The 22,876-nt window shown below is 35.6% G+C and overlaps 1 protein-coding gene across 5 annotated transcripts in view; it reads right to left on the reverse strand.

The window, feature by feature from the left end:
- Window positions 1-2,466: 2,466 nt before the first annotated feature.
- The window catches only part of col7a1l (collagen type VII alpha 1-like), a 63,369-nt gene continuing 42,959 nt past the window's right edge, over window positions 2,467-22,876 (reverse strand). The window contains exons 64-111 of one of the 5 annotated variants that reach the window (XM_077234425.1): window positions 22,793-22,861; window positions 22,646-22,708; window positions 22,444-22,461; window positions 22,327-22,362; window positions 22,192-22,230; window positions 22,072-22,107; window positions 21,165-21,299; window positions 20,896-20,997; window positions 20,447-20,629; window positions 20,045-20,152; window positions 19,449-19,493; window positions 18,711-18,785; window positions 18,165-18,224; window positions 17,958-18,002; window positions 17,790-17,843; window positions 17,214-17,267; window positions 17,087-17,143; window positions 15,310-15,387; window positions 15,147-15,200; window positions 15,002-15,040; window positions 14,027-14,551; window positions 13,760-13,795; window positions 13,275-13,301; window positions 13,129-13,188; window positions 12,859-12,984; window positions 12,652-12,723; window positions 12,505-12,540; window positions 12,334-12,393; window positions 12,098-12,142; window positions 11,518-11,553; window positions 10,911-10,946; window positions 10,771-10,827; window positions 10,237-10,308; window positions 9,810-9,881; window positions 9,652-9,687; window positions 9,471-9,551; window positions 9,177-9,230; window positions 9,042-9,095; window positions 8,894-8,956; window positions 8,756-8,818; window positions 8,056-8,172; window positions 6,374-6,451; window positions 6,217-6,270; window positions 6,073-6,121; window positions 4,857-5,057; window positions 3,914-3,976; window positions 3,046-3,231; window positions 2,467-2,904 (exon numbers count right to left, since the gene is read on the reverse strand). In XM_077234425.1, the coding sequence (XP_077090540.1) occupies window positions 2,891-2,904; window positions 3,046-3,231; window positions 3,914-3,976; window positions 4,857-5,057; window positions 6,073-6,121; window positions 6,217-6,270; window positions 6,374-6,451; window positions 8,056-8,172; window positions 8,756-8,818; window positions 8,894-8,956; window positions 9,042-9,095; window positions 9,177-9,230; window positions 9,471-9,551; window positions 9,652-9,687; window positions 9,810-9,881; window positions 10,237-10,308; window positions 10,771-10,827; window positions 10,911-10,946; window positions 11,518-11,553; window positions 12,098-12,142; window positions 12,334-12,393; window positions 12,505-12,540; window positions 12,652-12,723; window positions 12,859-12,984; window positions 13,129-13,188; window positions 13,275-13,301; window positions 13,760-13,795; window positions 14,027-14,551; window positions 15,002-15,040; window positions 15,147-15,200; window positions 15,310-15,387; window positions 17,087-17,143; window positions 17,214-17,267; window positions 17,790-17,843; window positions 17,958-18,002; window positions 18,165-18,224; window positions 18,711-18,785; window positions 19,449-19,493; window positions 20,045-20,152; window positions 20,447-20,629; window positions 20,896-20,997; window positions 21,165-21,299; window positions 22,072-22,107; window positions 22,192-22,230; window positions 22,327-22,362; window positions 22,444-22,461; window positions 22,646-22,708; window positions 22,793-22,861 (3,723 nt within the window). In that variant the 3' untranslated portion in view covers window positions 2,467-2,890. Of the gene's footprint in view, window positions 2,905-3,045; window positions 3,232-3,913; window positions 3,977-4,856; window positions 5,058-6,072; window positions 6,122-6,216; window positions 6,271-6,373; window positions 6,452-8,055; window positions 8,173-8,755; window positions 8,819-8,893; window positions 8,957-9,041; window positions 9,096-9,176; window positions 9,231-9,470; window positions 9,552-9,651; window positions 9,688-9,809; window positions 9,882-10,236; window positions 10,309-10,770; window positions 10,828-10,910; window positions 10,947-11,517; window positions 11,554-12,097; window positions 12,143-12,333; window positions 12,394-12,504; window positions 12,541-12,651; window positions 12,724-12,858; window positions 12,985-13,128; window positions 13,189-13,274; window positions 13,302-13,501; window positions 13,615-13,754; window positions 13,796-14,026; window positions 14,552-15,001; window positions 15,041-15,146; window positions 15,201-15,309; window positions 15,388-17,086; window positions 17,144-17,213; window positions 17,268-17,789; window positions 17,844-17,957; window positions 18,003-18,164; window positions 18,225-18,710; window positions 18,786-19,448; window positions 19,494-20,044; window positions 20,153-20,446; window positions 20,630-20,895; window positions 20,998-21,164; window positions 21,300-22,071; window positions 22,108-22,191; window positions 22,231-22,326; window positions 22,363-22,443; window positions 22,462-22,645; window positions 22,709-22,792; window positions 22,862-22,876 lie in introns of those variants that run through there. The other 4 variants (XR_013205265.1, XR_013205267.1, XR_013205268.1 and 1 more) reach the window with 4 other exon arrangements.

The following is a 22,876-nucleotide window of genomic DNA, read 5'->3' on the forward strand; positions in this document are numbered from 1 at the left end:
GTGCGTCTCAATCTGCTCCCTTCTTCAGTAGTCAAGACACTGATCACTGAGCCGGCCATTTTAAGGGCTGTCTCAATCGCAAAATCATACTAGTGCACTTAAACGTTCGCTCCCTAAAAAGTCTCACAATACAATGTGAAAACCATGGTGCATCGGTGCTCACAATGGCTGCGTCCGAAAACTTAGGCAGCTGAGTTGCCTCTCTGCCTTATCAGGTTATGACTTTGTAGGCTTTCTGATGCCATCTTTATTTATACTTCAACTCTCACAGAATGGAAAGCACAGGATTGTGGGATATCAAAGCAGCGGCGGATTGGATACATATGTTGTCTTCAAAAATCGATCAGATGCAGTGTGTCTGAAATCGCATACTGTCTGAGTTGGTATCTACATTTGTATTTGAACTTACTTCGCCACTGTTAAAAAAGTACGTTCTGTATATAGTATGAATGTGTGTTTTCTGAATGTAATTCAGATGTACTACATCCGCCATGTTGTACGGTCATGTGACCTAGTTGCTTCACCTCCATTCCTAAATCCTCTCCCATGGCCTCATGGGATAGTAAAGTGTCCATGCGCACTTCAAAATCTCGCCGGAAGTAATAGGTCATCCGGGGACTTTTCGCCTACTGTTTTTCGAATACTAGTATCTGGACATACTACTCTATTGGCATACTGTTTTTCACATATTATTTAGTAGGGAAATATTCGATTTTGGACACATCGATGAAGGTATCTCAGGATACAGGAAGTTAAGCTAACTTTGGATTCGGACATGCCTTCATGCCTTCCTACCTTGGAATGCATCCTCCGGAAGCAGCATTTTTAATCTTTTGCAGCCTATGTTCCCTTAACGAAAGTTATGAAGCGTGAAACATAAATTATGTGAGCCAACTCAACACATAGTGATATGCAATAGATTTTTTAAAAATATTATTTAATTATATTTTAGCATAAACATACAAATGGATGAATGGATTATACATTATAATTTATAATTAATAACATAATTTATCATTTATTTACAGGAGTATTATTTACTTTACTTTTACTTTAAGAACTTTATTTGATTCAATATTTTAGTTTATTACTGATTTTTAGCTGTAGATTAACGATGTCATGAGATAAATGTTTTACAAAGTGGCGATTTTTGCCATGAATTTGTGCGAATTTGTACAAAAACATGGAAAAGGGTTAGCACTAAGCTTTTTTAACTTAACTGTGGTTAACTAATATATTTAGCTACAAAGTAGCAAGCCTTCCTCTTTTTTTTCTTTTTTTGTTTCTTTCAGTTCATTGCAATGTGCAACAGTATTCTTTTTCCATTTACAATTTATTTGTCATCATACAAAATAAAATAACCTACCACTCAATGTCATGACTTGGCTGGACATAATTATCCATAAAACTTAGGAATAAAATGGTTATAAGGCTTATAATTAAGATGGCATACTGAGAGCTTACCAACTCGTCTAAAGGCGTTCAGCACCATGGATAGCGCAGCAATTTACTTGCATGTGTATTGAGCCATTTATAAAACAGGAATTTCTGGGTCTGTTTTATTGTTTCCTCAGTTTTCAGGGTCAATGACTATAAAATGTTTGTGCTCCTTTTTAGACGTCCATGTGAGTTAATTACTGTGCAGTTCATGCTCATAATTTTAATTAGTTTTCTTCCCACCTCCCTTTAATGATTGATTGCATTGCTATCAAGGGCTCTAAAGTTTGAGGATTCAGTAATGATTACATTTGAAAGCTGTAAACATTGTGCATTGGACTGGATGATAATACTTTTATGCCACATGAAGTTAAAGGAAGCTCATTAAACCTTAAAAACTACATTTTAAAGCAGGTGTAAAGGGCATCTGTGCTAGTGTGCTCAATGAAGTTCACTCAGGGATCCCCTTAGACACACTGTAAAGGGCGTCCTGTCTTCTGACTTGTACCACAGTCTTCTCAATGTGCTCTAAATTGGACTACAGCCTGCTCCCCCCCCCCCCCCCCACCTCCTTGCGGCTGGGACATATGTAACAAGCTAGAAACCTAGGGATGGAACAGGGAGCAGCTTAGTTGGGAGATTATACAAGACACAACAGAGTCAATGTCAGCGAAAGGTAAAGCTTTTAAGACTTGAAAAAGATATGGAGGGGCAAAAATAATGAGTAAGGAAATATACAAATACATGCATAAATGTACACATACTGTATAAGCCACCCACAAATGCAGCTAGTCCATTTGCTTCAAATACGCACACACTTTCTCTGCCTGCCCCCAGGAGACACCGTCCAGACACGACTCGACAAACATTGCTGAAGAAAAGCCAATATGGCAGCATTTATACAGAACACAGGGCCAAGATCAGAGAACACTGTCCAAAATCAGAGGTCACGATGTAAAAATGTTCTCACGCACACACCCACCCACCTCCAGTGAACCCCTACGACTATATAGCTCATTCAAAAATATATACAGTTCATTGTTTTATTGGCTCACATAATATTTTAAAAACAGTCAGAGTAAGAACATTTTACAAACAGATCCATTAGTGCAAAATGGCGAACCTTATGGTAAACAGGTCATAAACACAGCTGATTATATTAATAGTGCATTTACTCTTAAAATCATGACCTCCGTTAATAAACATCAAACTAGGTTTTAAATAAGAACGTGGTATATCGGTAAGAAATTCGTAGGTAAGCATGTATCACTATAACAGTGCAACAATGTGTGGTGCTATAGAAGCACAAACATGATGTAGAATAATACTAATATACATTAGTGATAAACTGTGATAAACTAATATACTTATGGGATGACAAAAATGTACAAAACTAGAATTGTTTTATGAGATAAACATCAGTTTAGCTGTTAAAATAGCTAAATGTTCTTCCTCAGGATCCAGAATCTGTAAAACAAGAAAAGGGGACAAGAAAAGTTAACTTAAAATTATTTTAAATTACTTCTAACAAAGATCAAACGTCTTAGGGAGAGCATCTTTCAAATAATAATCTATAACCATTTATATTGGAACAGATTGCCACTTTACCTCTCCTTCCCAGAATGCATTTACTCTGACAATCCTGTTTGGAGCTGAAGCGGTTTCTATTTCCTCCGCAGCCACCGTACACAAAAGGACGGCATTTCCCTGAGACAGTGTAGTAGTACCAGAGCAGGACATATTCAGTGCAGTGGCCCTCAGACATGGGTTCAAGGCACATATCAGCGTCCGGGTCTGCATTCAGTGGAGGTAGCATTACATAATCAGTTTCAATTAAATATGCATTCACACGGTTTTAATGAAAATAATGTTTTAAAATTTGAAAATTAAAATTATGAAAAATATATATTTTTTTATTAAATGTATTCGACTATGAATATAGATGCATGAAACAATACCTTTATGCTATTTATTTATTTTTTAATGATAACTATATTTAAAATAAAAATATGAAATCATGGATCTAAGCTGTCTATATATCAAGGATACAAGAAGCAATAAATGGTTAATCTAAAAATAGTTCCACTTTTGATCAATTTTTCAGCTTGTGTTTCTCCCATTAATCGAATGTTCTATCTTCTCTCTCACATATTTGCACTTGTAAACACGCAAATCTACACTTGTGGAGTGATGATTTGAGTGTTACTTTTATCAGTGGTTTAATTATTGTCTTATCTGTCTGTTTCTGTTCCCTGTGTCTCATATTGCACTGTGGATGTGACAGAAATAGACTGTAGAAAAAAGACGGATAGAATAATCTTGGCTATGTGTAATGCCTTGCACTTTGTGGTGCCAGGACTACATTGCGGACTATATTGCTTATGTAAGCTGTTTTTGTAGATGCATTAACTGGTTAAAAGCACTTGGAGCAGCAGTCAGCAGAGGACGATGTTCTCCTCTTTTACTCTACACACACCTGAGCGGAGTTTGAGTGCACGTCTCTTTTCTCTCTGCTCTCCATCTCTCTCAGGACTGGCTCCTGAGTGCAACAGAAAAGCTTATGTTATATCCACATTTTTCATTTAACACAATGCATGCAGAGTCATTGCACAAATATTATCACATAGATGTGTGTATTATGACAACATCTGGAAATCAGGATAATATTGCAAAATAAATCACCCTCATTTTTCTGATATTACATGACTATTTACTATAAATAAATGACAAATTTGATTTGACCTGTTTTTATTAAATGAGAAGAAAGACACCTAATTAATCTTTGTGCATCATTGAGCAACACACAGTCTCAGCATCAGCATTAGGTCATGAATGAATCATTGTTTTTGAACCAATCACCTGAATTAATGATTCGATGATTCAATGACTCACTCATAAAAATATACACTTTTGAAGAAAGAGCCGCTAAAAATCTCCACCACTAATGGACAGATTGACAGTCTGGAATGCGCAAACACAGATAAAACAAGAAAGAAGTCTGTATATTAGTTCTTATTTTGATCATTGAAGTTAGGCTGCAATGGTCCAATGCAATTTTTTTTTCAAGTGATATGTACTGTGGTACTCAGTTGCTTAAAATAACACAAAGAAGTAGACCATGCAGAACCTTTGTGTATGACTTCCATATATAAGAACTAAATGGTGTTTATGGATGAATGAACACATCTACAAAGATGCCAGATCACAACATATTAGGATTGGCTTCCTGGACTAATGTTCATAAGACACTGCTGAAGACCAGAATTTACAGTTAATCAACACTCAAATATAAAACTGATTATATAAAATTAGAGTTTCCCCATCCAAACGCTTCCAGGCCCAAGGACAAAATATAGGCATGATATCATAAGAGAGAAGCCATGTTCAAACATATTGGTTCAAAGCAGGAATATACCTACTTGTAATGTTGCCATATGCTAATGTTGGCTCAGACTCTGAAACAGCAGGACGAACTGTAGTGGTCTCGTCCTCCACTTCTTCATCCCACACTTTAGGGTGGGTGAGCAAGAACCGAGAGGCAGAATCCGCTCTTCCGTCTTCTCTTAGGATACTCCCATTATCTGGGTCATTGGTGTTCACCATCAGGAGTATTTCCTTTCCTTCGTTTAAGAAAGTGACCATGCTTTATGCAACTTTCATTAGGCATCAACATCATTAATTCATTTAATTTCACACAAATGGAAAGTAATTCAATCTTTTTTTTAAACCAGAGAAGTCATTAATTAAGTCATTCAATAAAATTGTGAAACAGTTCCAGTTTTTTGTTAATTTGGTTTTCGCATTAATTAATGACTTCTTAACATTGAGTTCTTCATAGTTTTTCTTCAGCAAGAGAGCCCACTAGAACACAACAGATGGTGGAACCCATGGGGTCCAGAGGTCTCCACAACAGGGGCCTCCAAACACATATACTGAGAGACACAAATTCACACAAATACACAAAATCACACACTCCTAAGCACCAACAAATGAATGTGTTAACGAAGCTCAGTTATTCAGTTCAATTTCACTTCAGTGGACATTGCACAACTGAATAGATTTTAGTGTGGGTAGACGGCATATTTAATTTAACATGAATAGACAAGTCTACTCAGTGGGTCATACTGTTTTATATCTTGGCGGTAACTGTATAGGCGATAAAATACTTAAAAAACATAATTTCAAAACATTTCCAGTGGACAAAAACATCTGCAAAAAATAATTTTCTTTCTCAGTATTTTTGTCTTGTTTCCAGTACAAATATCTTAACATTCTTATAATTGAGATGCATTTACTTGAGAAGCAAAATGACTATTAAATCCTGTTTTCTGAAAGATTATCAAAATTAAGTGAGTTTATGCTTTATGCTTTTTTTTTTTACCCCACTGACAGATTTTTTTAAACGCATTAACTTAAAATCTTAAGTAATTTTCCTTCTCGAATAGCCTAAATGTATCTTGATTTAAAAGTTGTTAGATATTTGTAATGAAAAAAACAAGACAACAATACCAAGAAAACCATTTTCATTTCTATATCCTCACAGTTTTGTTACCATTTGCAGTAAATTTAATATGAAGTACCCACTAAGATTCATTGCGTGTTTAAGAATACAAATGAGCATACACACATACTCACCACACTTCTCAACCACCTCCTTTGAAACTAGATCCTTCACTTCCTCCACCTGAACAAAAGGACAATTTTAAAAAGTTATTTTTTAAACAGAAATAGTATCTGTAATCCATAATGATAAATAGAAAGAGGGCATTGTCGACATACACTGAGTCCTGGCTCCCCTTTTTCTCCTTTCATGCCCAAGCTTCCCACCTCCCCCTGCATAGAAGATATACATAACTTTAGACTGAACATGTTTGTGAATGGACAAAGTCCTAAAAGTGTGGAGGATACAGTTATTTGTGTGTAGATTCCTTATTACATCCAGGCCTGTGAGGCCAGGAATTCCAGGGGGTCCCCGTTGACAGGCTTTTCCTCTGCCTCTCCTCCCCTTCTCTCCCTGGGAAGATACAGTAATACAGTAACACATATAATACATAAAAGCACAAAACAGCCACTAATCCTGGACCAATCTTTTGAACTTAAGGCTACACATAACCAAACTAATGGATTTCCGACTTTATTTTCAACTAATATAGTATATTGTATAGTATAGTATAGTATAAAATGTATTTGGCCTGTTTTAGAATGGAAAAACACCAGGAGTAGCACTTTACAAAAATGTGTAATTCATAAACTCACATTTTTAAGTTAAGTAAACTGATCACTTTTTACAGTAATGTCGGGTCAGACACATGCAGATGCATATTTTTATTATGAACTATGTGTTCGACTAAACTGTTTTGGAAATTGTGTGGTTTTTGATGTGTATATCATATTGTACTGTTTTATTGCTTTGATCCTGTTTGATGTACTTATGTTGCTTTGAGCGAATAGTGTAATAAAATATATATTTATATAATCATAATAATAACATAAATAATAATTATTATTATTTTTATTGTTCTTGTTGTTATAAATAATATAGTTTTTTTTTTACATTTACAAATGTACATTATTTAATGTATTATGAATGAACGTGAATTTATTTATACAGTTAGAGTTTAGGGATAAAATGGTAATAGTATTTTATAATTATTAATAATAGTCATATGATTATTATTCATATTATTAACAACAACAACAACAACAACACACTGCAACTACCAACACACACACAGACATAAACACACACACAAACACACACACACACACACACACACACACACACACACACACACACACACACACACACACACACACACACACACACACACACACACACACACACACACACACACACACACACGACACATGGGGTTTTATAGGGACTTTCCCAAGACATAATGATTTTTGAATATAATGACTGCATATTGTACCCCTATAGCCCTTAACAGTTATCTACCCATAACAGAAAACTTTCTGCATTTTTACATTTTCAAAACATCACAAGCTGTTCCCTCATGGGGACAAAAAATATGTCTCGACAAGGATTTCGGATATTTCCATCTTTGTGGGGACATTTTGTCCTCATAACGGTATACCAGGGTTTCCCTATTACTGTTGAAACTTTTCAAATATAAAACTACAGAGAAACCTTGACCGATTCAGCAACCTTTATCTAACTCACAGAAACTGCCTCATGTTTCAAGCAAGTCTGCTGATTCTGTGCTGAAGTACAGTTCACCTTTACCAAAGAGACTCTGTCCGTGAGAGCAGCGCGCCGAACTCTCTTCATTCCAATCTACATCAAGAGATGCTTAATTGTGGCTAAAGGCGGCCTTAGTGCAGTGTTTGGTTTGATAGCTCAAATCTTCATCCCAGCAGAAATAGCTCCCCCCCCCCCCCCCCCCCCCAACTCTATCTATCTCTCTCATCCTCTCCTTCTTGTGAGTTAATTAGGGACTTGTCCTCCTACACGGTTCCTCCACATGAGATTGAGTGAGGTATGAAGATGACCATAATTACAATGGTTTGACTATTTATCCATCTGTCTGTAATGTCTGATGAATCACACATACATAGGAATAATGAATTCAGCTATATTATTGTTTTTGGTCGTACCTTCGGTCCCACTTCACCTTTGGGTCCAACTGGACCAGGCCGACCCGAAGCCCCATTAGTTCCTGGTGTACCAGCAGATCCCTTAAAACCTGAGAAACCTGGGAAACCAGTTGTACCCTGAGGGGAATGGGTTAAATAATTGAAAAATGAACATATTGGCTTTGGCTAAAAGGACAGAGAAAAAGATTGCTCATATTCAAATTTGACACGAAATCATGGTTTTTGTATGTCTAGTAACTGATCGTGACATGATAGCAGTGTTATTTTAGTACTATTTATAGACTATTATTTTTTATGAACATTTTGAATTAGCTTTTTTTTAGTTTAGTTAAATAATTACATACATTTCATTCCTCACACAAATTTATCATATCACCTCAGAAGGCTTTGAATATAGCACATGAGTCATATGGTCTAATTGTAAGATACTTTTATGGTGCTTTTTAGTCTGTTTTGAAGCTTGACAGCTCTTGATTGCATTATGCTTTCATTATATGAAAAAATATTTAAAACATCTCTATTTGTGTTCCAGTCAAAACATTTTAGAATTATGTGAAGATGAGTAAATGGCGACAGAATTTATTTTTTTCTGGGGGGGGGGGGGGGTGTACTATTCCTTTAATAAAAAGACACAATTATTATTATTATTATTATTATTTCAATTAACAGTGGTGCTGTGATTTTTACAGTGTCAGTATACCTTCTCTCCCTTCTGTCCAGGAGCTCCATCAAGACCATTCAATCCACTATCACCCTTTTCACCCTAAACATTAACAAAAACAATCAATCTTATACTTAACTTTACATGATGATGATATCTGTTTGTGTAGTAACTCACCTTTCGTCCCGGGATACCGTTTAGACCTGGAATGCCATGCCTGCCAGGGTCCCCAGAATCACCCTGTGTTTTAAAGTCAAAAGAAATGTGGTTAATGTGGTTAATTTTATCTAGTGTTTTATTTAAGATGAAATGTAGACAAAAACACCTGTTCTCCATCCAGTCCTGGATTCCCTATTCGGCCAGGGAAACCTCTGAAGCCCTGCAGGAGAACAAACGCAATGGTTACAGACAGGTGAGAACACAAAAACTTAATAAATAAGTTCAGATGGACAATTCTTACCTTCTCTCCTTTAATTCCTGTATCTCCAGGTAAACCAGGCTCACCTGTCTCACCCTGAACACAAAAAAAACATTGTGGTTGCAGTCTATAGGCTATCCCTTAATAAAGTGTGTGATCTTAAAAAAAAAAAACAAAAAAAAAACAAGGACAACCTACTTAAATATTTAATCATTCATATAAATAATGCAGTTAGTGAGAAAGGTTAAGGAACAGTGTTGTCCCTCTCAGTTGCCTCTGCTGCTCAGAGGATTTTCTTCATAATTAATATTTTATTCAGATGGTTCATATTCTCACCTGATCCCCCTTTTTGCCCTGCAGGCCCATGTCTCCCTTATCACCTTTTTCACCATCCAATCCATGTTCTCCATTTCGACCCTGTAACAAATCTCAGCCAATCAGTATGTTTTATAGAAGTATAATCCTTAAAAATGCAAACATCTCAAATTAATGAAACAACCACAACCACTTATGCTACCTTTTCTCCATTGGCGCCGGGCTCCCCTGGATCTCCCTAAGGAAAAATGTTTACTTTCCACAGTAAAAAACATTTAACAAAGCAATATAACCCATTCTAAAAATGCAGTTTTATATAGCAATATAGTGCAAAAACTTCATAGTAGTGCTAATTCTGACCTTTTGTCCTACTGGGCCGCGTGCGCCAAAAGTCCCCATGCCTCCTTTGGTACCAGCCTCACCCTTCAGTCCCTGAAATTATATATAACAAGCATTGGAAAATCACTTTACATGGTCCATGCACATGTATCTCTACAGGTATCATCCGTTACTGTTCCGTTACTGTTCAATAAGAAGTCTCTTATGCTCACCAAGGATTCACTTATTTTAATACCGTAAAACAGTGATACTGTGAAATATTACAATTTAAAATAACTGTTTCCAATTTTAATATTTTAAAATTTAATTCATTCCTCAATCAATTCATCATTGATGGCAAAGCTGAATTTTCAGCAGCTATTACTCCAGACACATGATCCTTCACAAATCATGACCCCAAACATTTGAAAAGTAATGTATATTTCACTCAGTACGGTGTGTAAAATACCTTCGCACCAGGTGGACCATCTTCACCCTTCTCTCCTTTATCTCCGTCAAATCCTGGAAGCCCACGTTCACCCTGCCATATAAAATTCAGACATACTGCACATTGACGTACATATCAATATACATTGACCTGTATTTGTCCTTTCTACTTCAAAAAGGTAACAGTTTACATTAAAGTCTCATTTTTTAACATTAGTTAATGAACATGAACTAACAATGAGCAATATATTTTTACAGATTTGATTAACCTTTGTTAATGTTAATTAATAAAATATTCACTGTGTATAGTGTTAACAGATACATATTTTGACTTTAAAAATGTCTTAAATGTTGAGTTATACATAAGCTAAGATAAATAAATTCTGTATAAAGTATTGATCATTGTTAGTTCATGTAACGTTAACAAATGAAACCTTATTGAGAAAAAAAAATCAAATGGCTCACAAGTGTTTTGAAGTGTTATGAGTTTGCACAGTCAATTATGATTCAAGTATCCTTTTTAGGAAACATTAGTGAACTTATACATAAATATTACCGTCTCTCCTTTTAGACCCTTATATCCTCTGGGTCCTGGCATGGAGAGAGGGCTACCCTTCAAAAACAGGAAAACAATAAGGTAGTTGGTAAATAAATCTAAATAAACGCCATCCAGGTATGCTTTTATGCTGTCCTTACCTTGTCTCCTCTGTGACCAGTCACACCTTTGTCACCCTGTCAGTCAAAAAGTTTTGTCTTTGTTAATTTTGTCTGGTTTATATTCTAAACAATTGAGTCTAAAATGGTACGTCATATGGTCTGGTAAAGATTTCTACAAACACTGTTGTAAATCTGAACCTGTCATACGCTGAAGAAAATAAAACCGGTTTTATTCTCAACTGACGCAGATAGTGACGCTGGTGTGAGTGTGTATGTCTGTGAGAAGAAAGTGCTGTTCACAGCAGTTTCAAACATACAAAGATTGGCTTGAGCAGAGAAAGAGTTGAAGAGAAGGCACTGGCAAGTCAATACAGAGAGAAGAGAGGCGCTGTGAAAACAGTAGCGCTGTCAGAGCGGCCTATAAATCTTTGAGCTACAGAGAATGACCCTGTCAGAGTTGGCTTGGCTATTAACATTTAAAGCCCTTCAACGCTTGGCCATAACCACCATAGACATTGAGGGGGACAAGTCCTCCCCAATAGTTAGAAAGGGAATAGAATATTCTTGATGCTGCTCTGCTGCACTCCATTACATTGCACTTAAAACTCAGAATTTAAACCAAGATGGGTTAAAAATGGAAACTCACCTTTTCTCCTTTCACACCAGTCAGGCCTTTGGGACCCTTAATTAAAGAGAAAGGTCACAAGAACTTAACACATTGTACAGAATCACGCCAGCTGCCGCCCTTTGATCATTTCAAGTTTTGTCAGGTATTGTGTATCAAAATGTTTATTTTGGGTCACTTTTGCATTTTTCAGATAGTACAGTTGAAGAGAGGACAGGACTACGAGGAGATATTGGTGATATTTTTCCCCAAGACAGTGAAAGCAGATGCAAAGAAACAGAGATGTGAGAGTGTGACACTCGGGCTGTTGCTGTCATGCCCTACTAACATGAGAGGTTGATAGGAAGAGATTCTTTATTACTAAAATGTGGAAAATGTTATTCACAAACTCCAATACAGATCAGTTAACAAATCAATCAATATAAGGAAGAGGAAGTTCCATGTGATAGGCTGCCTACTTTTTCTGATGTACCTGATGAATGAATGAATGAATGAATGAACGAAATGAACGAACGAACAAACGGATCTGCCCATACACTTGAAATGGGTCTGCATTTAATCTGCTTACAAAATATTGTCAACAGAATGATACATCACTCACCATGAGACCCGGAGGCCCTCTAACACCGATAGTGCCTTTGGCTCCCTTGTAATAATGAGAAATTATTAATAAACATTTAGAGGACGCAGAGAAATAAAAAACATGCAACTGTTTTCAACACTAGGTTTTATAATTTCTCATTTATTTACATCCATAGTGACAATAAACTAATATGCTATTACATAATAAACATTACACCTACAATCTATCTGAAGGAACATTTATCATAATATTACCCGGCGACCTGGGAGCCCGGAAATTCCCCTGTCACCTGGTTCCCCTGGGATAGTGTCTCCCTGGTGATAGCAGATAAAACTTTTCATAAATGTTTTTGTTTATGTCTGTTTGTGGGGTATTTCAACCTTACCTGTTCATGTTGAGCATCAACATAACATGCAATGACTTACCTTTTCACCTTTAACCCCGGAGAGGCCAGGAGGACCCTGTAAAAAGACCAGCAAGTTCTCAGTTCATTCTAGCCCTTCAATTTTCACACTATGAATTAAAATCCAGAGTAAATGTATTGAAATACAGAGTAAATGCAGCAGTGGTACCTGCTGTCCAAGAGGACCAATTGCACCTGGAGTGCCAGGTGACCCATTCTTTCCTCGTCTCCCTCTATCACCCTGTAAAAACATTCAAAAAAATAAACAATTCATTCATTAGTTCATTTTTCGCTTTCAAATAGCAAAATGTGATTAAATCAACATAGTCATAACAATAAGGAAATTATTTAACATATAGAATGGGTTGATCATTACCTTTCTACCTGGCTCTCCAGGGTCACCCGGCTGACCTCTTTGACCTGGTGACCCAGGGATGCCAGGATTGCCACGGATACCCTGAATGCCCTGTGCTCCAGTCGGTCCTGGTTCGCCAGGCTCACCCTAAGCACATAACACAACATCAGCAACAAGACGTCTATTATTGGCTGTGTTTGGGTTTATGTTGGTATTCTATCCTGTATGTCAACCATTAAACAGCCCAACTGGGAATGACAGTTAATTCCACAGTATTGATAAAGGACACACCTTTTGTCCCGGTGGACCGGCCTGACCAATTGGCCCACGGTGACCAGTTCCAGGTTCTCCCTGAAACAGAACACATAAACAAACCATAGGAGCCTAAAGCATTATTGGATAAACAGTTATTGACACCAGGCTGAAAATTAGTGTACCTTCTGGCCTTTTTCTCCAATCTCCCCCTGTGCAAATTCACAAATCACAATCAGCCACTCACAACCACAATTTTTACAGGGCAAATAACAAAGAGCTAAGAAGTTCTCCATCAGCTCTACAATATTAACAAAGACTAATTAAATCCATTTCAGGCTCGCAGGAGTAAAAATAAAGCTCTTGGGGCATCAAAGCAAGCATAAGGGGACTACTGAAATTCCACCCACCAGGTTTGATTGACAGTAATCATTTCAACATTGTGAATGAGGAGGCGGGGGATGTCATGTGTGTGTGTGGGTGGGGTGCAGACCAATCAGGAAGCAGGGATGATTATCTAACAGACTTTGGTTTGAGAACACACAAAGCTTATTCAGTAATAAGAGCCGACGAGAACATTGCTCAAATAACATTATTTATTAGGATGGGACTGTCATGCTTATTACTAAGGACAGATCGTTCTGACTTAGAATGGAAAAGCTTGCCTGACCTTAGGGCCTGGTTTTCCGTTTTCACCAGGAGGTCCCTGTTCATTCGAGGAAAAACGCACATACACCATATTACAGTAAACAAGTTAGGGTTCCAAAAATAATATAATATAATGTTTATTTATATATTTAAAAACATATATTTTATAATTATATATGGTTTTCCATTAGCTTAAAGGTAATAGATATTGTATTCTTTTGTATATGTTGTGGATATGTGGAATATTTGCATTTTTGTTGAAAACTGTAATTTTAAAGCATATTCTTACCTTCAGATAATCACAGTGTGAAATACAGGGCCCCATGTCTTCCTCTCCGTTTGTCTCTCCCATCCTCTCTCTCTCCATCTTTTCTCTTTGTCTCTCCCACTCCATTCTTTGTCTCTGTAACTGTCTCTCTCTCTCCTCATTTTCCCCTTGCTCCATCTCTGTCTCCCTCTCTAGCTCTGTCTCTCTCTCTAGCTCTCTCTCCCTTTCAAGTTCTTCTGCCCTTTCTCGTTCCAGCTCCATCCTTTCTTTTTCCATTTCCTGTCTTTCTCTCTCCCTCTCTAGCTCAAATTCTTCCTCTATCTCCTTGCTGCCTGTCTCCTTATCACCATCACCTGAACTGTATTCTTTGGTCTCAGTCGCACCATCCTCTTCCTCCATGTCCCACTGTGCCTCAGTTTCCTCTTCAATCATTCTTTCCTTGTTCTTAAGATAGACCTCGTCTTCTCTCTCGCCCTCTTCTTCCCTCCCTCTTTCCTTGTACATCTCTGCAACAAGCTCAGTGTCTTTGTTTTCTTGCTTCTTTTTCTACAAAAGTGACAGAAAAATAAAGTGTGAGAACTTTATATCATGCTATTAGATCCCTTTTTCTTGGACTGTAAAAATGATAAGTAAATAATCAATAAAAAAATAATCAAACATTTATTTGATCACAGTATTTTTTTTGTTTACTTACTATTCCAAAATTGAACAACTTTCAGGAACATATAATGCATCTCAACACAGTTTTCTATTAAAATAATAACAGTATTTATGTGTCTAACAGTTCAAATAACTACAATAATTAATGTGGTTATAATTTTGTGATGCCGAGATTTTATTCCTCTATTTAAATGATTTTTTTTATTTTATTTCATTGATTCAATTTAAGAATATTCTTAAAGTTTAATTACAAATCTAAGAAAAACTCCTTGGATGGCATTTCTGAGTTCACTTCTATTATAGAAGATTTCTTTTAGGTAGACTAAACTCACTCACATTTAGCTTTTTTTTGCCTCCTGCTCCAGAGGTGGAACGCTAAAAGAAGATGAGATAACACAATTTTACTTTCTTCCCTCCATTACATCATGCAATCACATCTGCAGCTCTCCATAATGAGCTTATCAAATCAGAAGCGCATCACCTTATATCCTTGTCTGTAACGGTTTTGTCCTCCTGGCGTTCCAGGCATGTATGCCTACAGATGACACACTTGATTTGTGCTTCATTAAGATGCTTATACTATGTACAAATTGAAATTCTACTAACGAAACATTAGCCAGACTGTTATGAACAAGTCGTTTTACCATGTACTCAGGCGAGGGGGCGCTCCTCTTCACTTTAGATCTTGCCCTTTCCAGGCCACTATTGTGGGACAAGTACCCCTGTTTACACCCAAACAGTCTTATTAACATCTTTCTCTTACTCATGTACATTTACTCCACTACTTTACTATATTTACTTACTAAATCAATTGCTTTAAACGCTACATGTGTGTTTAGGCACCATAACATGATAATGTACTGTACACTTTCAGAAAAAAATATACAATTCATGCATTAATAAGTACACTTTAGGTACTAATATGTCCCCTTGAGGTGTAAATAAGGTACAAAGGTAGCTTTCGAAAGGGTGTCAACTCACTGACAGCTTTAGTTCCTTTTTTCTGAGTGTATGAAAAAATGTATATTCACTTTGAAATTACATTTAACAGTGTTATTAAATTAATATTGTTTTAAAAGATTAACTTAGATGGCGGCAAAGGAAATCTGGGAACAAAATGGGAAATGAGCATGCACAATGACGTAGAATATAAACTGATAGCGATAAATTAAATAAAACCTATAATATCGGCCAATAACTGATATGGTACCAATATAGTGGACCACTTTATTTAAAAATGTTATGAAGCAAACATTTTTCATGATTGTGAAAAGAATTAAAGACACACATAACACACAATAAAGACTCAGAAACAGGTTAAGACTGGTTTAGGAAGAACACATTTACTGACAGACATGCACAAACAGATTAAATACAAAAAGAAAAGCAATATGTCTTTGAATTTCACCAGTGAAAACAGGTAGCACATCATGTTACCGCAAATGGAAAAAGTAAATATGCAAAAAAAAAAAAAAAATACAATCCTTTTTCAGTCTTATCAATAAATAAGGAACTGATGAACAAATCGATGTTGCATGAGCTGACAGGACAAATGATTTGAAACTCTAAGCAAGTTATTAAAACAACTATAAGACAGCGTTTTGTGTTGTCATATTTATATGAATTATATGAATGATTTAGCATGTGTTTGTTCAGTAAAGATGTTTATACTGGGCTGGTATCTCTTCAGAGAGTGCTGGTGGTTCTTCTCAATCTATCAAAGGCACTGCAGCGCACTGACCGCTAGACGCGGTGGAGGCAGCATGGATGAATGACATCATCATTGTGCGACGGGACAGGAGGCTCTCCCAAAGTAATGCCGGGCAGTGAGATCCTCCCCCTCTTTTACCCTTCACAGTTTCTACACACCTGAATGTCTCTCTTACAGATTTTAGGGGAGCTCCTGTGTTAAGAAAATAAATATATTAAAGAAAACCTGTAGCTAATCTGTAAAAGCGACTATGAAGCGTGTTTAATGTTTCATTCTGCAAGTACACAAACCAGAGGAATCATGCTTGGATGTCAGTGTGTTACTTCATGATATTTCATTTATATATACATTTTTTATGTTCTTGAAACTCACACTTTATACTTATACATTGAAGTTGACTGTTTAAAATGCATATGAACTTACGCAAAATATTGTTTGCACTGGTGAAATTCTTTGATTTTGTCATGCAAAAAATAAAGAGGCATTTTAATTGCATGCTAATTAAAAGTGCATGCTAAACTCAAATGTATTCATCAGTTGCAATAAGCTAAAGTGTCCAACAAACATGCTAAAGGAAAGATTCCCAAAGCTGTAGTTAGTTCATGCTTCAAACACAAGCCGTCATGCAAGACTGAGCTGTGGAATAAAACAGAGCAAAAAGGAAAAAAACAGAAGGAGGAAAGAAAGCAAAATCACAGACAAACTTTTACCTCCTCTGCAGTTTGTGTTGTATTTATCACTGATAATAATCTGGTTTCAGGTGGCTTCTGTGAAGCACAAAAAAATAAGTGTATGTGTATATCATATACATTAAGATGCTGAAATGCGAACAAGTACCTGCTCTGTTACTCTTGATGAAAGCAGGGGACTCGCTGGTGTTGTGTGAGCCGTCTGAAACAAATTGAGAGGACATTTTTCTATCAATCAAACTTGTTGCAAGCCATACTGTGCAAAGGGGATAAATGATGGTTCATGTTTTTCATTCGGAAATTATAAGTTAAATTACAGTAAATTAAAATGATCCTTAAAAAGTGTCTATTTAAAATATGTATTCACTACTGTTCAAAATGTATTCCAGTTCTCACAAATATTAAGCAGCACAACTGTTTTGAACATTTATAATAATAAGCAATGTTTCTTGAGCAGCAAATCAGCATGTTAGAATGATTTCTGAAGGATCATGTGACACCGAAAACTGTATTGCTGAAATGATGCTGAAAATTCAGCTTTGCTGTCGAATAAATTATATTTAAAATATATTAAAATGCATCAGTTATTTTAAATGGTAATATTTCACAATATTGCAATTTTCTGTATTTTTTTATTTGCATCAAATAAATGCAGCCTTGGTGAGCATTAGAGACTTCTTTCAGAAACATAATAAATCTTTTGAAAGGTAGTGTATACTCTTACCAGTCTGATCTCCTCTGGAGACTGTGTAATCCGAGAGGATGTTTCTGTCTCCCCCTGTGTGCATTTTGAACATTTTTGGAACATCATAAAATGCCCTGTTCCTATGCAACCATTGACATTTTAATTGATTAATAGTATTAAAAAGAAAGGTTAAGCAGAGACTCTTACCTCATATTCTTGTGTGTATAAAGCTGTTGTTGCTGAGAATTTTAGCTGAGGAAAAAAACGTACAACCGTATATTGAGGAAAAAGAATTGCACTGTAACATGCATTTATCTAAATTGTGACTGTGTCTTCAATAGCGCTTTCCATTGTAAATTTGTAAATTTCCGAGTACATTGTGATTTGATTTGGTTTGGTTTTGATAACGCTCACCTCCTCCCCTCCGTCCTCCTCCTCTCGAGAGGGAAAAGGCTCTTTTGTGGGCAGCTCGTCCTGACATGATACACACAAAACATTTAAAAGTCAACGTGAAAAGTTCATGAAAAATGCCTACCATTTGAATGAAGACATAAACTGAAAGATGAGAGATTATGAGAATAATTAATCAACATTAATTAGAAATGTTGTGATTATGGTTTCTTATTTAGGTTGGGGAGTGGGTGTAATATATTAAAGTCTTTTAAATTGCGATGTGAACTTTATGATTGGACTCTTCAGTGTGGGTGTGGGTGAAGGAGATATGAGGTAAACTTATTAGTGTAGGCTGATATGTCAGGTCCCATTCAGCTAATTATGCATGTGTGAATACTAACAGACACGTTATAGATCAAATCTGATGTACTGTGTAATATCTTCTGAGTTTATGAATCACATCAGTGTATTTGACTTCATCAAGGTGTCTAACATTAGATTTCACATCATACTGTATGATCATGCATTTGCTTGTTTAACCCTATAAAGCCTACTTCATTGACTTACCTCGTATTCAAGACTGTATTCCTCATCATCATATGATGCTTCCTCAACCTCCTCTTCCATGTTGTCTTGGTCTTCCTGTAATTTAACATAGAAAGAGAAATGATTTCTGCCTTCCAATGATGAATATAGAACATGATCAGCTAAATAGGTTTGTTTTGATGCTAATGAACAAACAAACTAACAAACAAAACTGAGAGAGAATAGATTAGTAACACATTTACATATTAGGAGGCTAGTTTTACACATAACAGACTAAACGAAATATCAATATTGGTAATCATGCTTTGTGGAAAATTTAAGTCGTTATAAACCACCCAAAAATTTAAATTCCATTAAAGCCATATTTTCATTATTCTTTTAGTTGAAATAGTAATACTCGGTGATTAGTGAAATTTCAAGTATATTTGTTAAATTATTAATGCATTATGACCACAGGTGCATTTAATGTTCGATGTTTAAAATGTATTTAGGGTTTATGCTTTTTCAATGAAATATTTAGGCATATTTAGACAAGTTTATATAAAACAAATTACAAGCATTTAAGCATAAGAATGCAAGTTTGTAAAAAAAATTGAAAAACATTTGTATTTGCTATCTCTAGCATATCAGAACATTTAAGTAATCACAAAAATAAAGTTCAACGTAAAACGAAAAAAGGCCACTATTTAGCACTGTTAAGCTCCTTTAGATGTGAATGATGTGTGCATGTCAGGTTAGATGCGATGATGAAACATTTACCAAACGTTTCCTTTGCCGTTTTTGCCGTCCTTTATTTCCTTTGCCCTGGTTGAGAGTTTATCAGTTGAGAAGCATCATAATTCATAAGAAGGCTTTAAATAACAATCATCAGAAATATTTAGAGACACTTAAGAGGTTAGCAGCCATGATTTTTTATTATATTTATTGTAATGTTTAGTTCTAGTTATATCTGGTTAGGCTTTTACTATTACTGCATAGATTAAAAATTTCACCAGTATAAAGATACTTGTCTGTTTAACCCTATAAAGCCTGTATCATATTTGATACACAAATATCATACAATATGAGCCATGAAAGACTGAGTATCAAATATGACACTCAACCAAAAACACATATACAAAACATTTTTTGTAGACTTTTTGTTTAGATTTTCTCTAATTATTATTATTATTATTATTATTAGTATTATTATTAGATTTTCTCTCATTATTTCACATGTCAGGCATTACAGGGTTAATAGCCAAAACATGTTTATGGCTAATTTGACTTTATTAAGTGATGTCCTGTCAATTTACAGTAAGTACAACATAGAACTGTGACTGAAAATCATTTATAACACATTGAGATAACTTTACCTTCCCCCTCTCTCTGCCTTTCTTCTTCTCTCCAGATGATTTTTTCCCTGTGTCCTCTTGGCTGTGGAAAACTGTCTCCATACTTACCTCTACCTTCCCAGAACTCAGCTGTCAAAAAATAAATCGATTTAAGGATAGAAACTTGTTTTAAAAGATGCCATTCAATGGTATTATGTAAAAGTAAATCAGAAAAAAGACATTCCAAATCAAAATCCAATCATTTTAACGTTCTAAATACAGCACATTTTAATTTAATTGATGAGCTCTGATTGATTTAAAATGTATAAATGCTCAAGAGCTGAGGGATATGTTTGACATTATCCTTTAGATGGAGTAAATTTTATCTATAAACGACAATAACATCACACTCTAATGAACATTTAATATCACTACTGAACATACCCTCTCGGAGGAAGTGTTGGTTTGGAGAAATTTCAAAGGTGTTACATCACTGAAGTTGGTTTTCAAGAGTTTCTTTTCTTCGACATCTACCAGCTTGTCCTTTGTTTTACTGAGGTCAGTCTTTTTGTAAATAGTAGAGATGGTCCAAAGGGTTGGACCCACCTCTGTTTCAGCTGCGGGTTCCTTAAAAGACAACACAAGCCACATTAAAAACAACAACAACAAAAGTAATGCTTTCATTAAATGTTTAAATGTGTAAATTATCTTGAACTCAATCAGCACATGAGGGGGACAATATGATATTACTCCTTGAAAAAGCAACATTACATCAGAGCAAATCAATCAAGTATAGGCCTAAATCTGAAAAAACAAAGTGTTGATGTTAGGTTAGAAATGGATTATGAATAACAGTGCTGTAAATACTGACAAAGTAACAAATGTTTTCTTACAGGACTGGGTTCAGGTATCTGCCCCTCTTCAAGGTCAGACTCTTCCTCAATCAAATCCGTATCAGGTAATATCTCTTGTGGGTGACTGTATTTTACTGAGCTCTGTGAATTAGAGTGAGCTCTCATTATTCAATAAGCTTAATATAGCCATAACATTATTTCTAATGGTAGGTATGCATGGTAAATCTGACTAGAAGTCACAGTGTTTGTATTATTGTTATAGTAATTCGTTTTCCTGAGATGTTTTGTATGTTTAGGAGGCTACTCACGGTGTATTCGGTGATGACGTTGGAGTCAGGCTCCTGTCTGTCTCCTTTCACTCTTCTGCTGGTGCTGATCTCATGAAGAAGCTCCTCCATTCCATCCTGAAGCAGCCTGTCAATCAAGGCCTTCAGCAGCGAGAGCTGGGAAGTGTGTTTTTATTTATTGTAAATGCGGTACTGTTTTATTGTAGTGTAAAGCAAGTCAAAAATGCTAGAATTCAAATAAATAAATAAAGAATAAGATGACAATAAAATGTTTGATAATGTAGGAATGACTTTTAGAAACCAGTAAAAAGCTTAAAATCCTTTCTGGCCTATTCAAATTTGTTAATGAGTAACTTGATTTTCAAAACAAAAAAGTCATTTAATGGATGACTTGGCTGTAATGAATGCAGCCTCCATTGAGAATATTGCAGTTATCATATTCATAATGTTTTACAATTATTTATATTTTGTTTATAAAGCATGTTTTCAGTAGTGATACTAAAAGCTTAATATCAATATGAAATAGTAAATCTTATATATTAATTTTAATATTAAAGCTTAATATTTGATCAAAACTAGTAAAGGTAAAGGTTAATCTAGGGGCTAATTATATTAGATTTTGTTATTAGTTAGTAAAACACCTATTGCACCAATATATAGTGTCATTTATCATTTTGATATCAGTAAAAATAGACAGTCACTCAATCTAGCTACAAATATTTACATATAAAAAAAACATTTTATTTATATATTTTCATAGCATTACTTCCAGGCATCATTCCTAAAAGAACCCTCATCCCCCAAATACTATTTTTAAAAATGTGTTTTTAAATTAGTAATGAAGTCCATTTATGTAAGAAAATCAAACACTGTGCTTTCAAAATTCCTGCAGGGTTAAAATCCAGCTGTTTAAATACAGCACACTTACTTTAATGCCATATGAATCAAACAAGCCTTCAATGTCCTGAAATAGAACAAAACAATATGTTTACACCACGTAAAAACAGTTTTTGTAATGAATTAAATTATGTACAGGCATTGAGAAGACCTTCATTTCAACAGCTCTCCCAGGTGGACCATCATCACCCTGTTAAATAATACAGTGCCCACTATCATACCTTCTGCAACATAGACATGAAAGGATAACTTCAATGCAATCAGTGAGATGTAGAAGGTTTGGTACCTGCTCTCCTTTCAAACCCATCTCTCCTTTCTCTCCCTGCCAACCAAAAGAGAAAAATTAGATATCGCCTCAGAATCTTTTAATTTCTTCAAGGATTTTTGGCAATTTATACTTTACCTTCATCCCAGGAGGACCCTACACACAGAAACACACGTAAGGGCTAAAAAGTACCTCAAACTCATGATTTTCAAAAACATAAAAGCCTCAAAGTCTTTGCATCCAAATGTCTGAATGGTCTGCAGTCACGTGTTCTGATATATGTGTTGATTATTTGGTAAAGCAGCTGGTATTCACAAGGCTATCAATGTGAGACACTCACCGCCGCACCAGGGGGACCCATTGGTATTGGAAATGCTTTTTTAATCTCCTCAATAGACATACCCTGTGAAAAAAAAATTATATAATTTAGCAACAGTAATGGCTACAAATACAATGTTGTCTACACTTAAACAAAACACACTTTTACCTCTTGGAGAACAATGGGAGGACCTGGCAATCCTGGAGATCCTTGCTCTCCTTTTTGGCCTTCATTTCCCTAAAGCAGTTAAAA

This window comes from Siphateles boraxobius, unplaced genomic scaffold (assembly GCF_051911475.1).
Source record: "Siphateles boraxobius isolate OS27281-9 unplaced genomic scaffold, OSU_SipBor_1 19, whole genome shotgun sequence".
Lineage (NCBI taxonomy): Eukaryota > Metazoa > Chordata > Actinopteri > Cypriniformes > Leuciscidae > Siphateles > Siphateles boraxobius.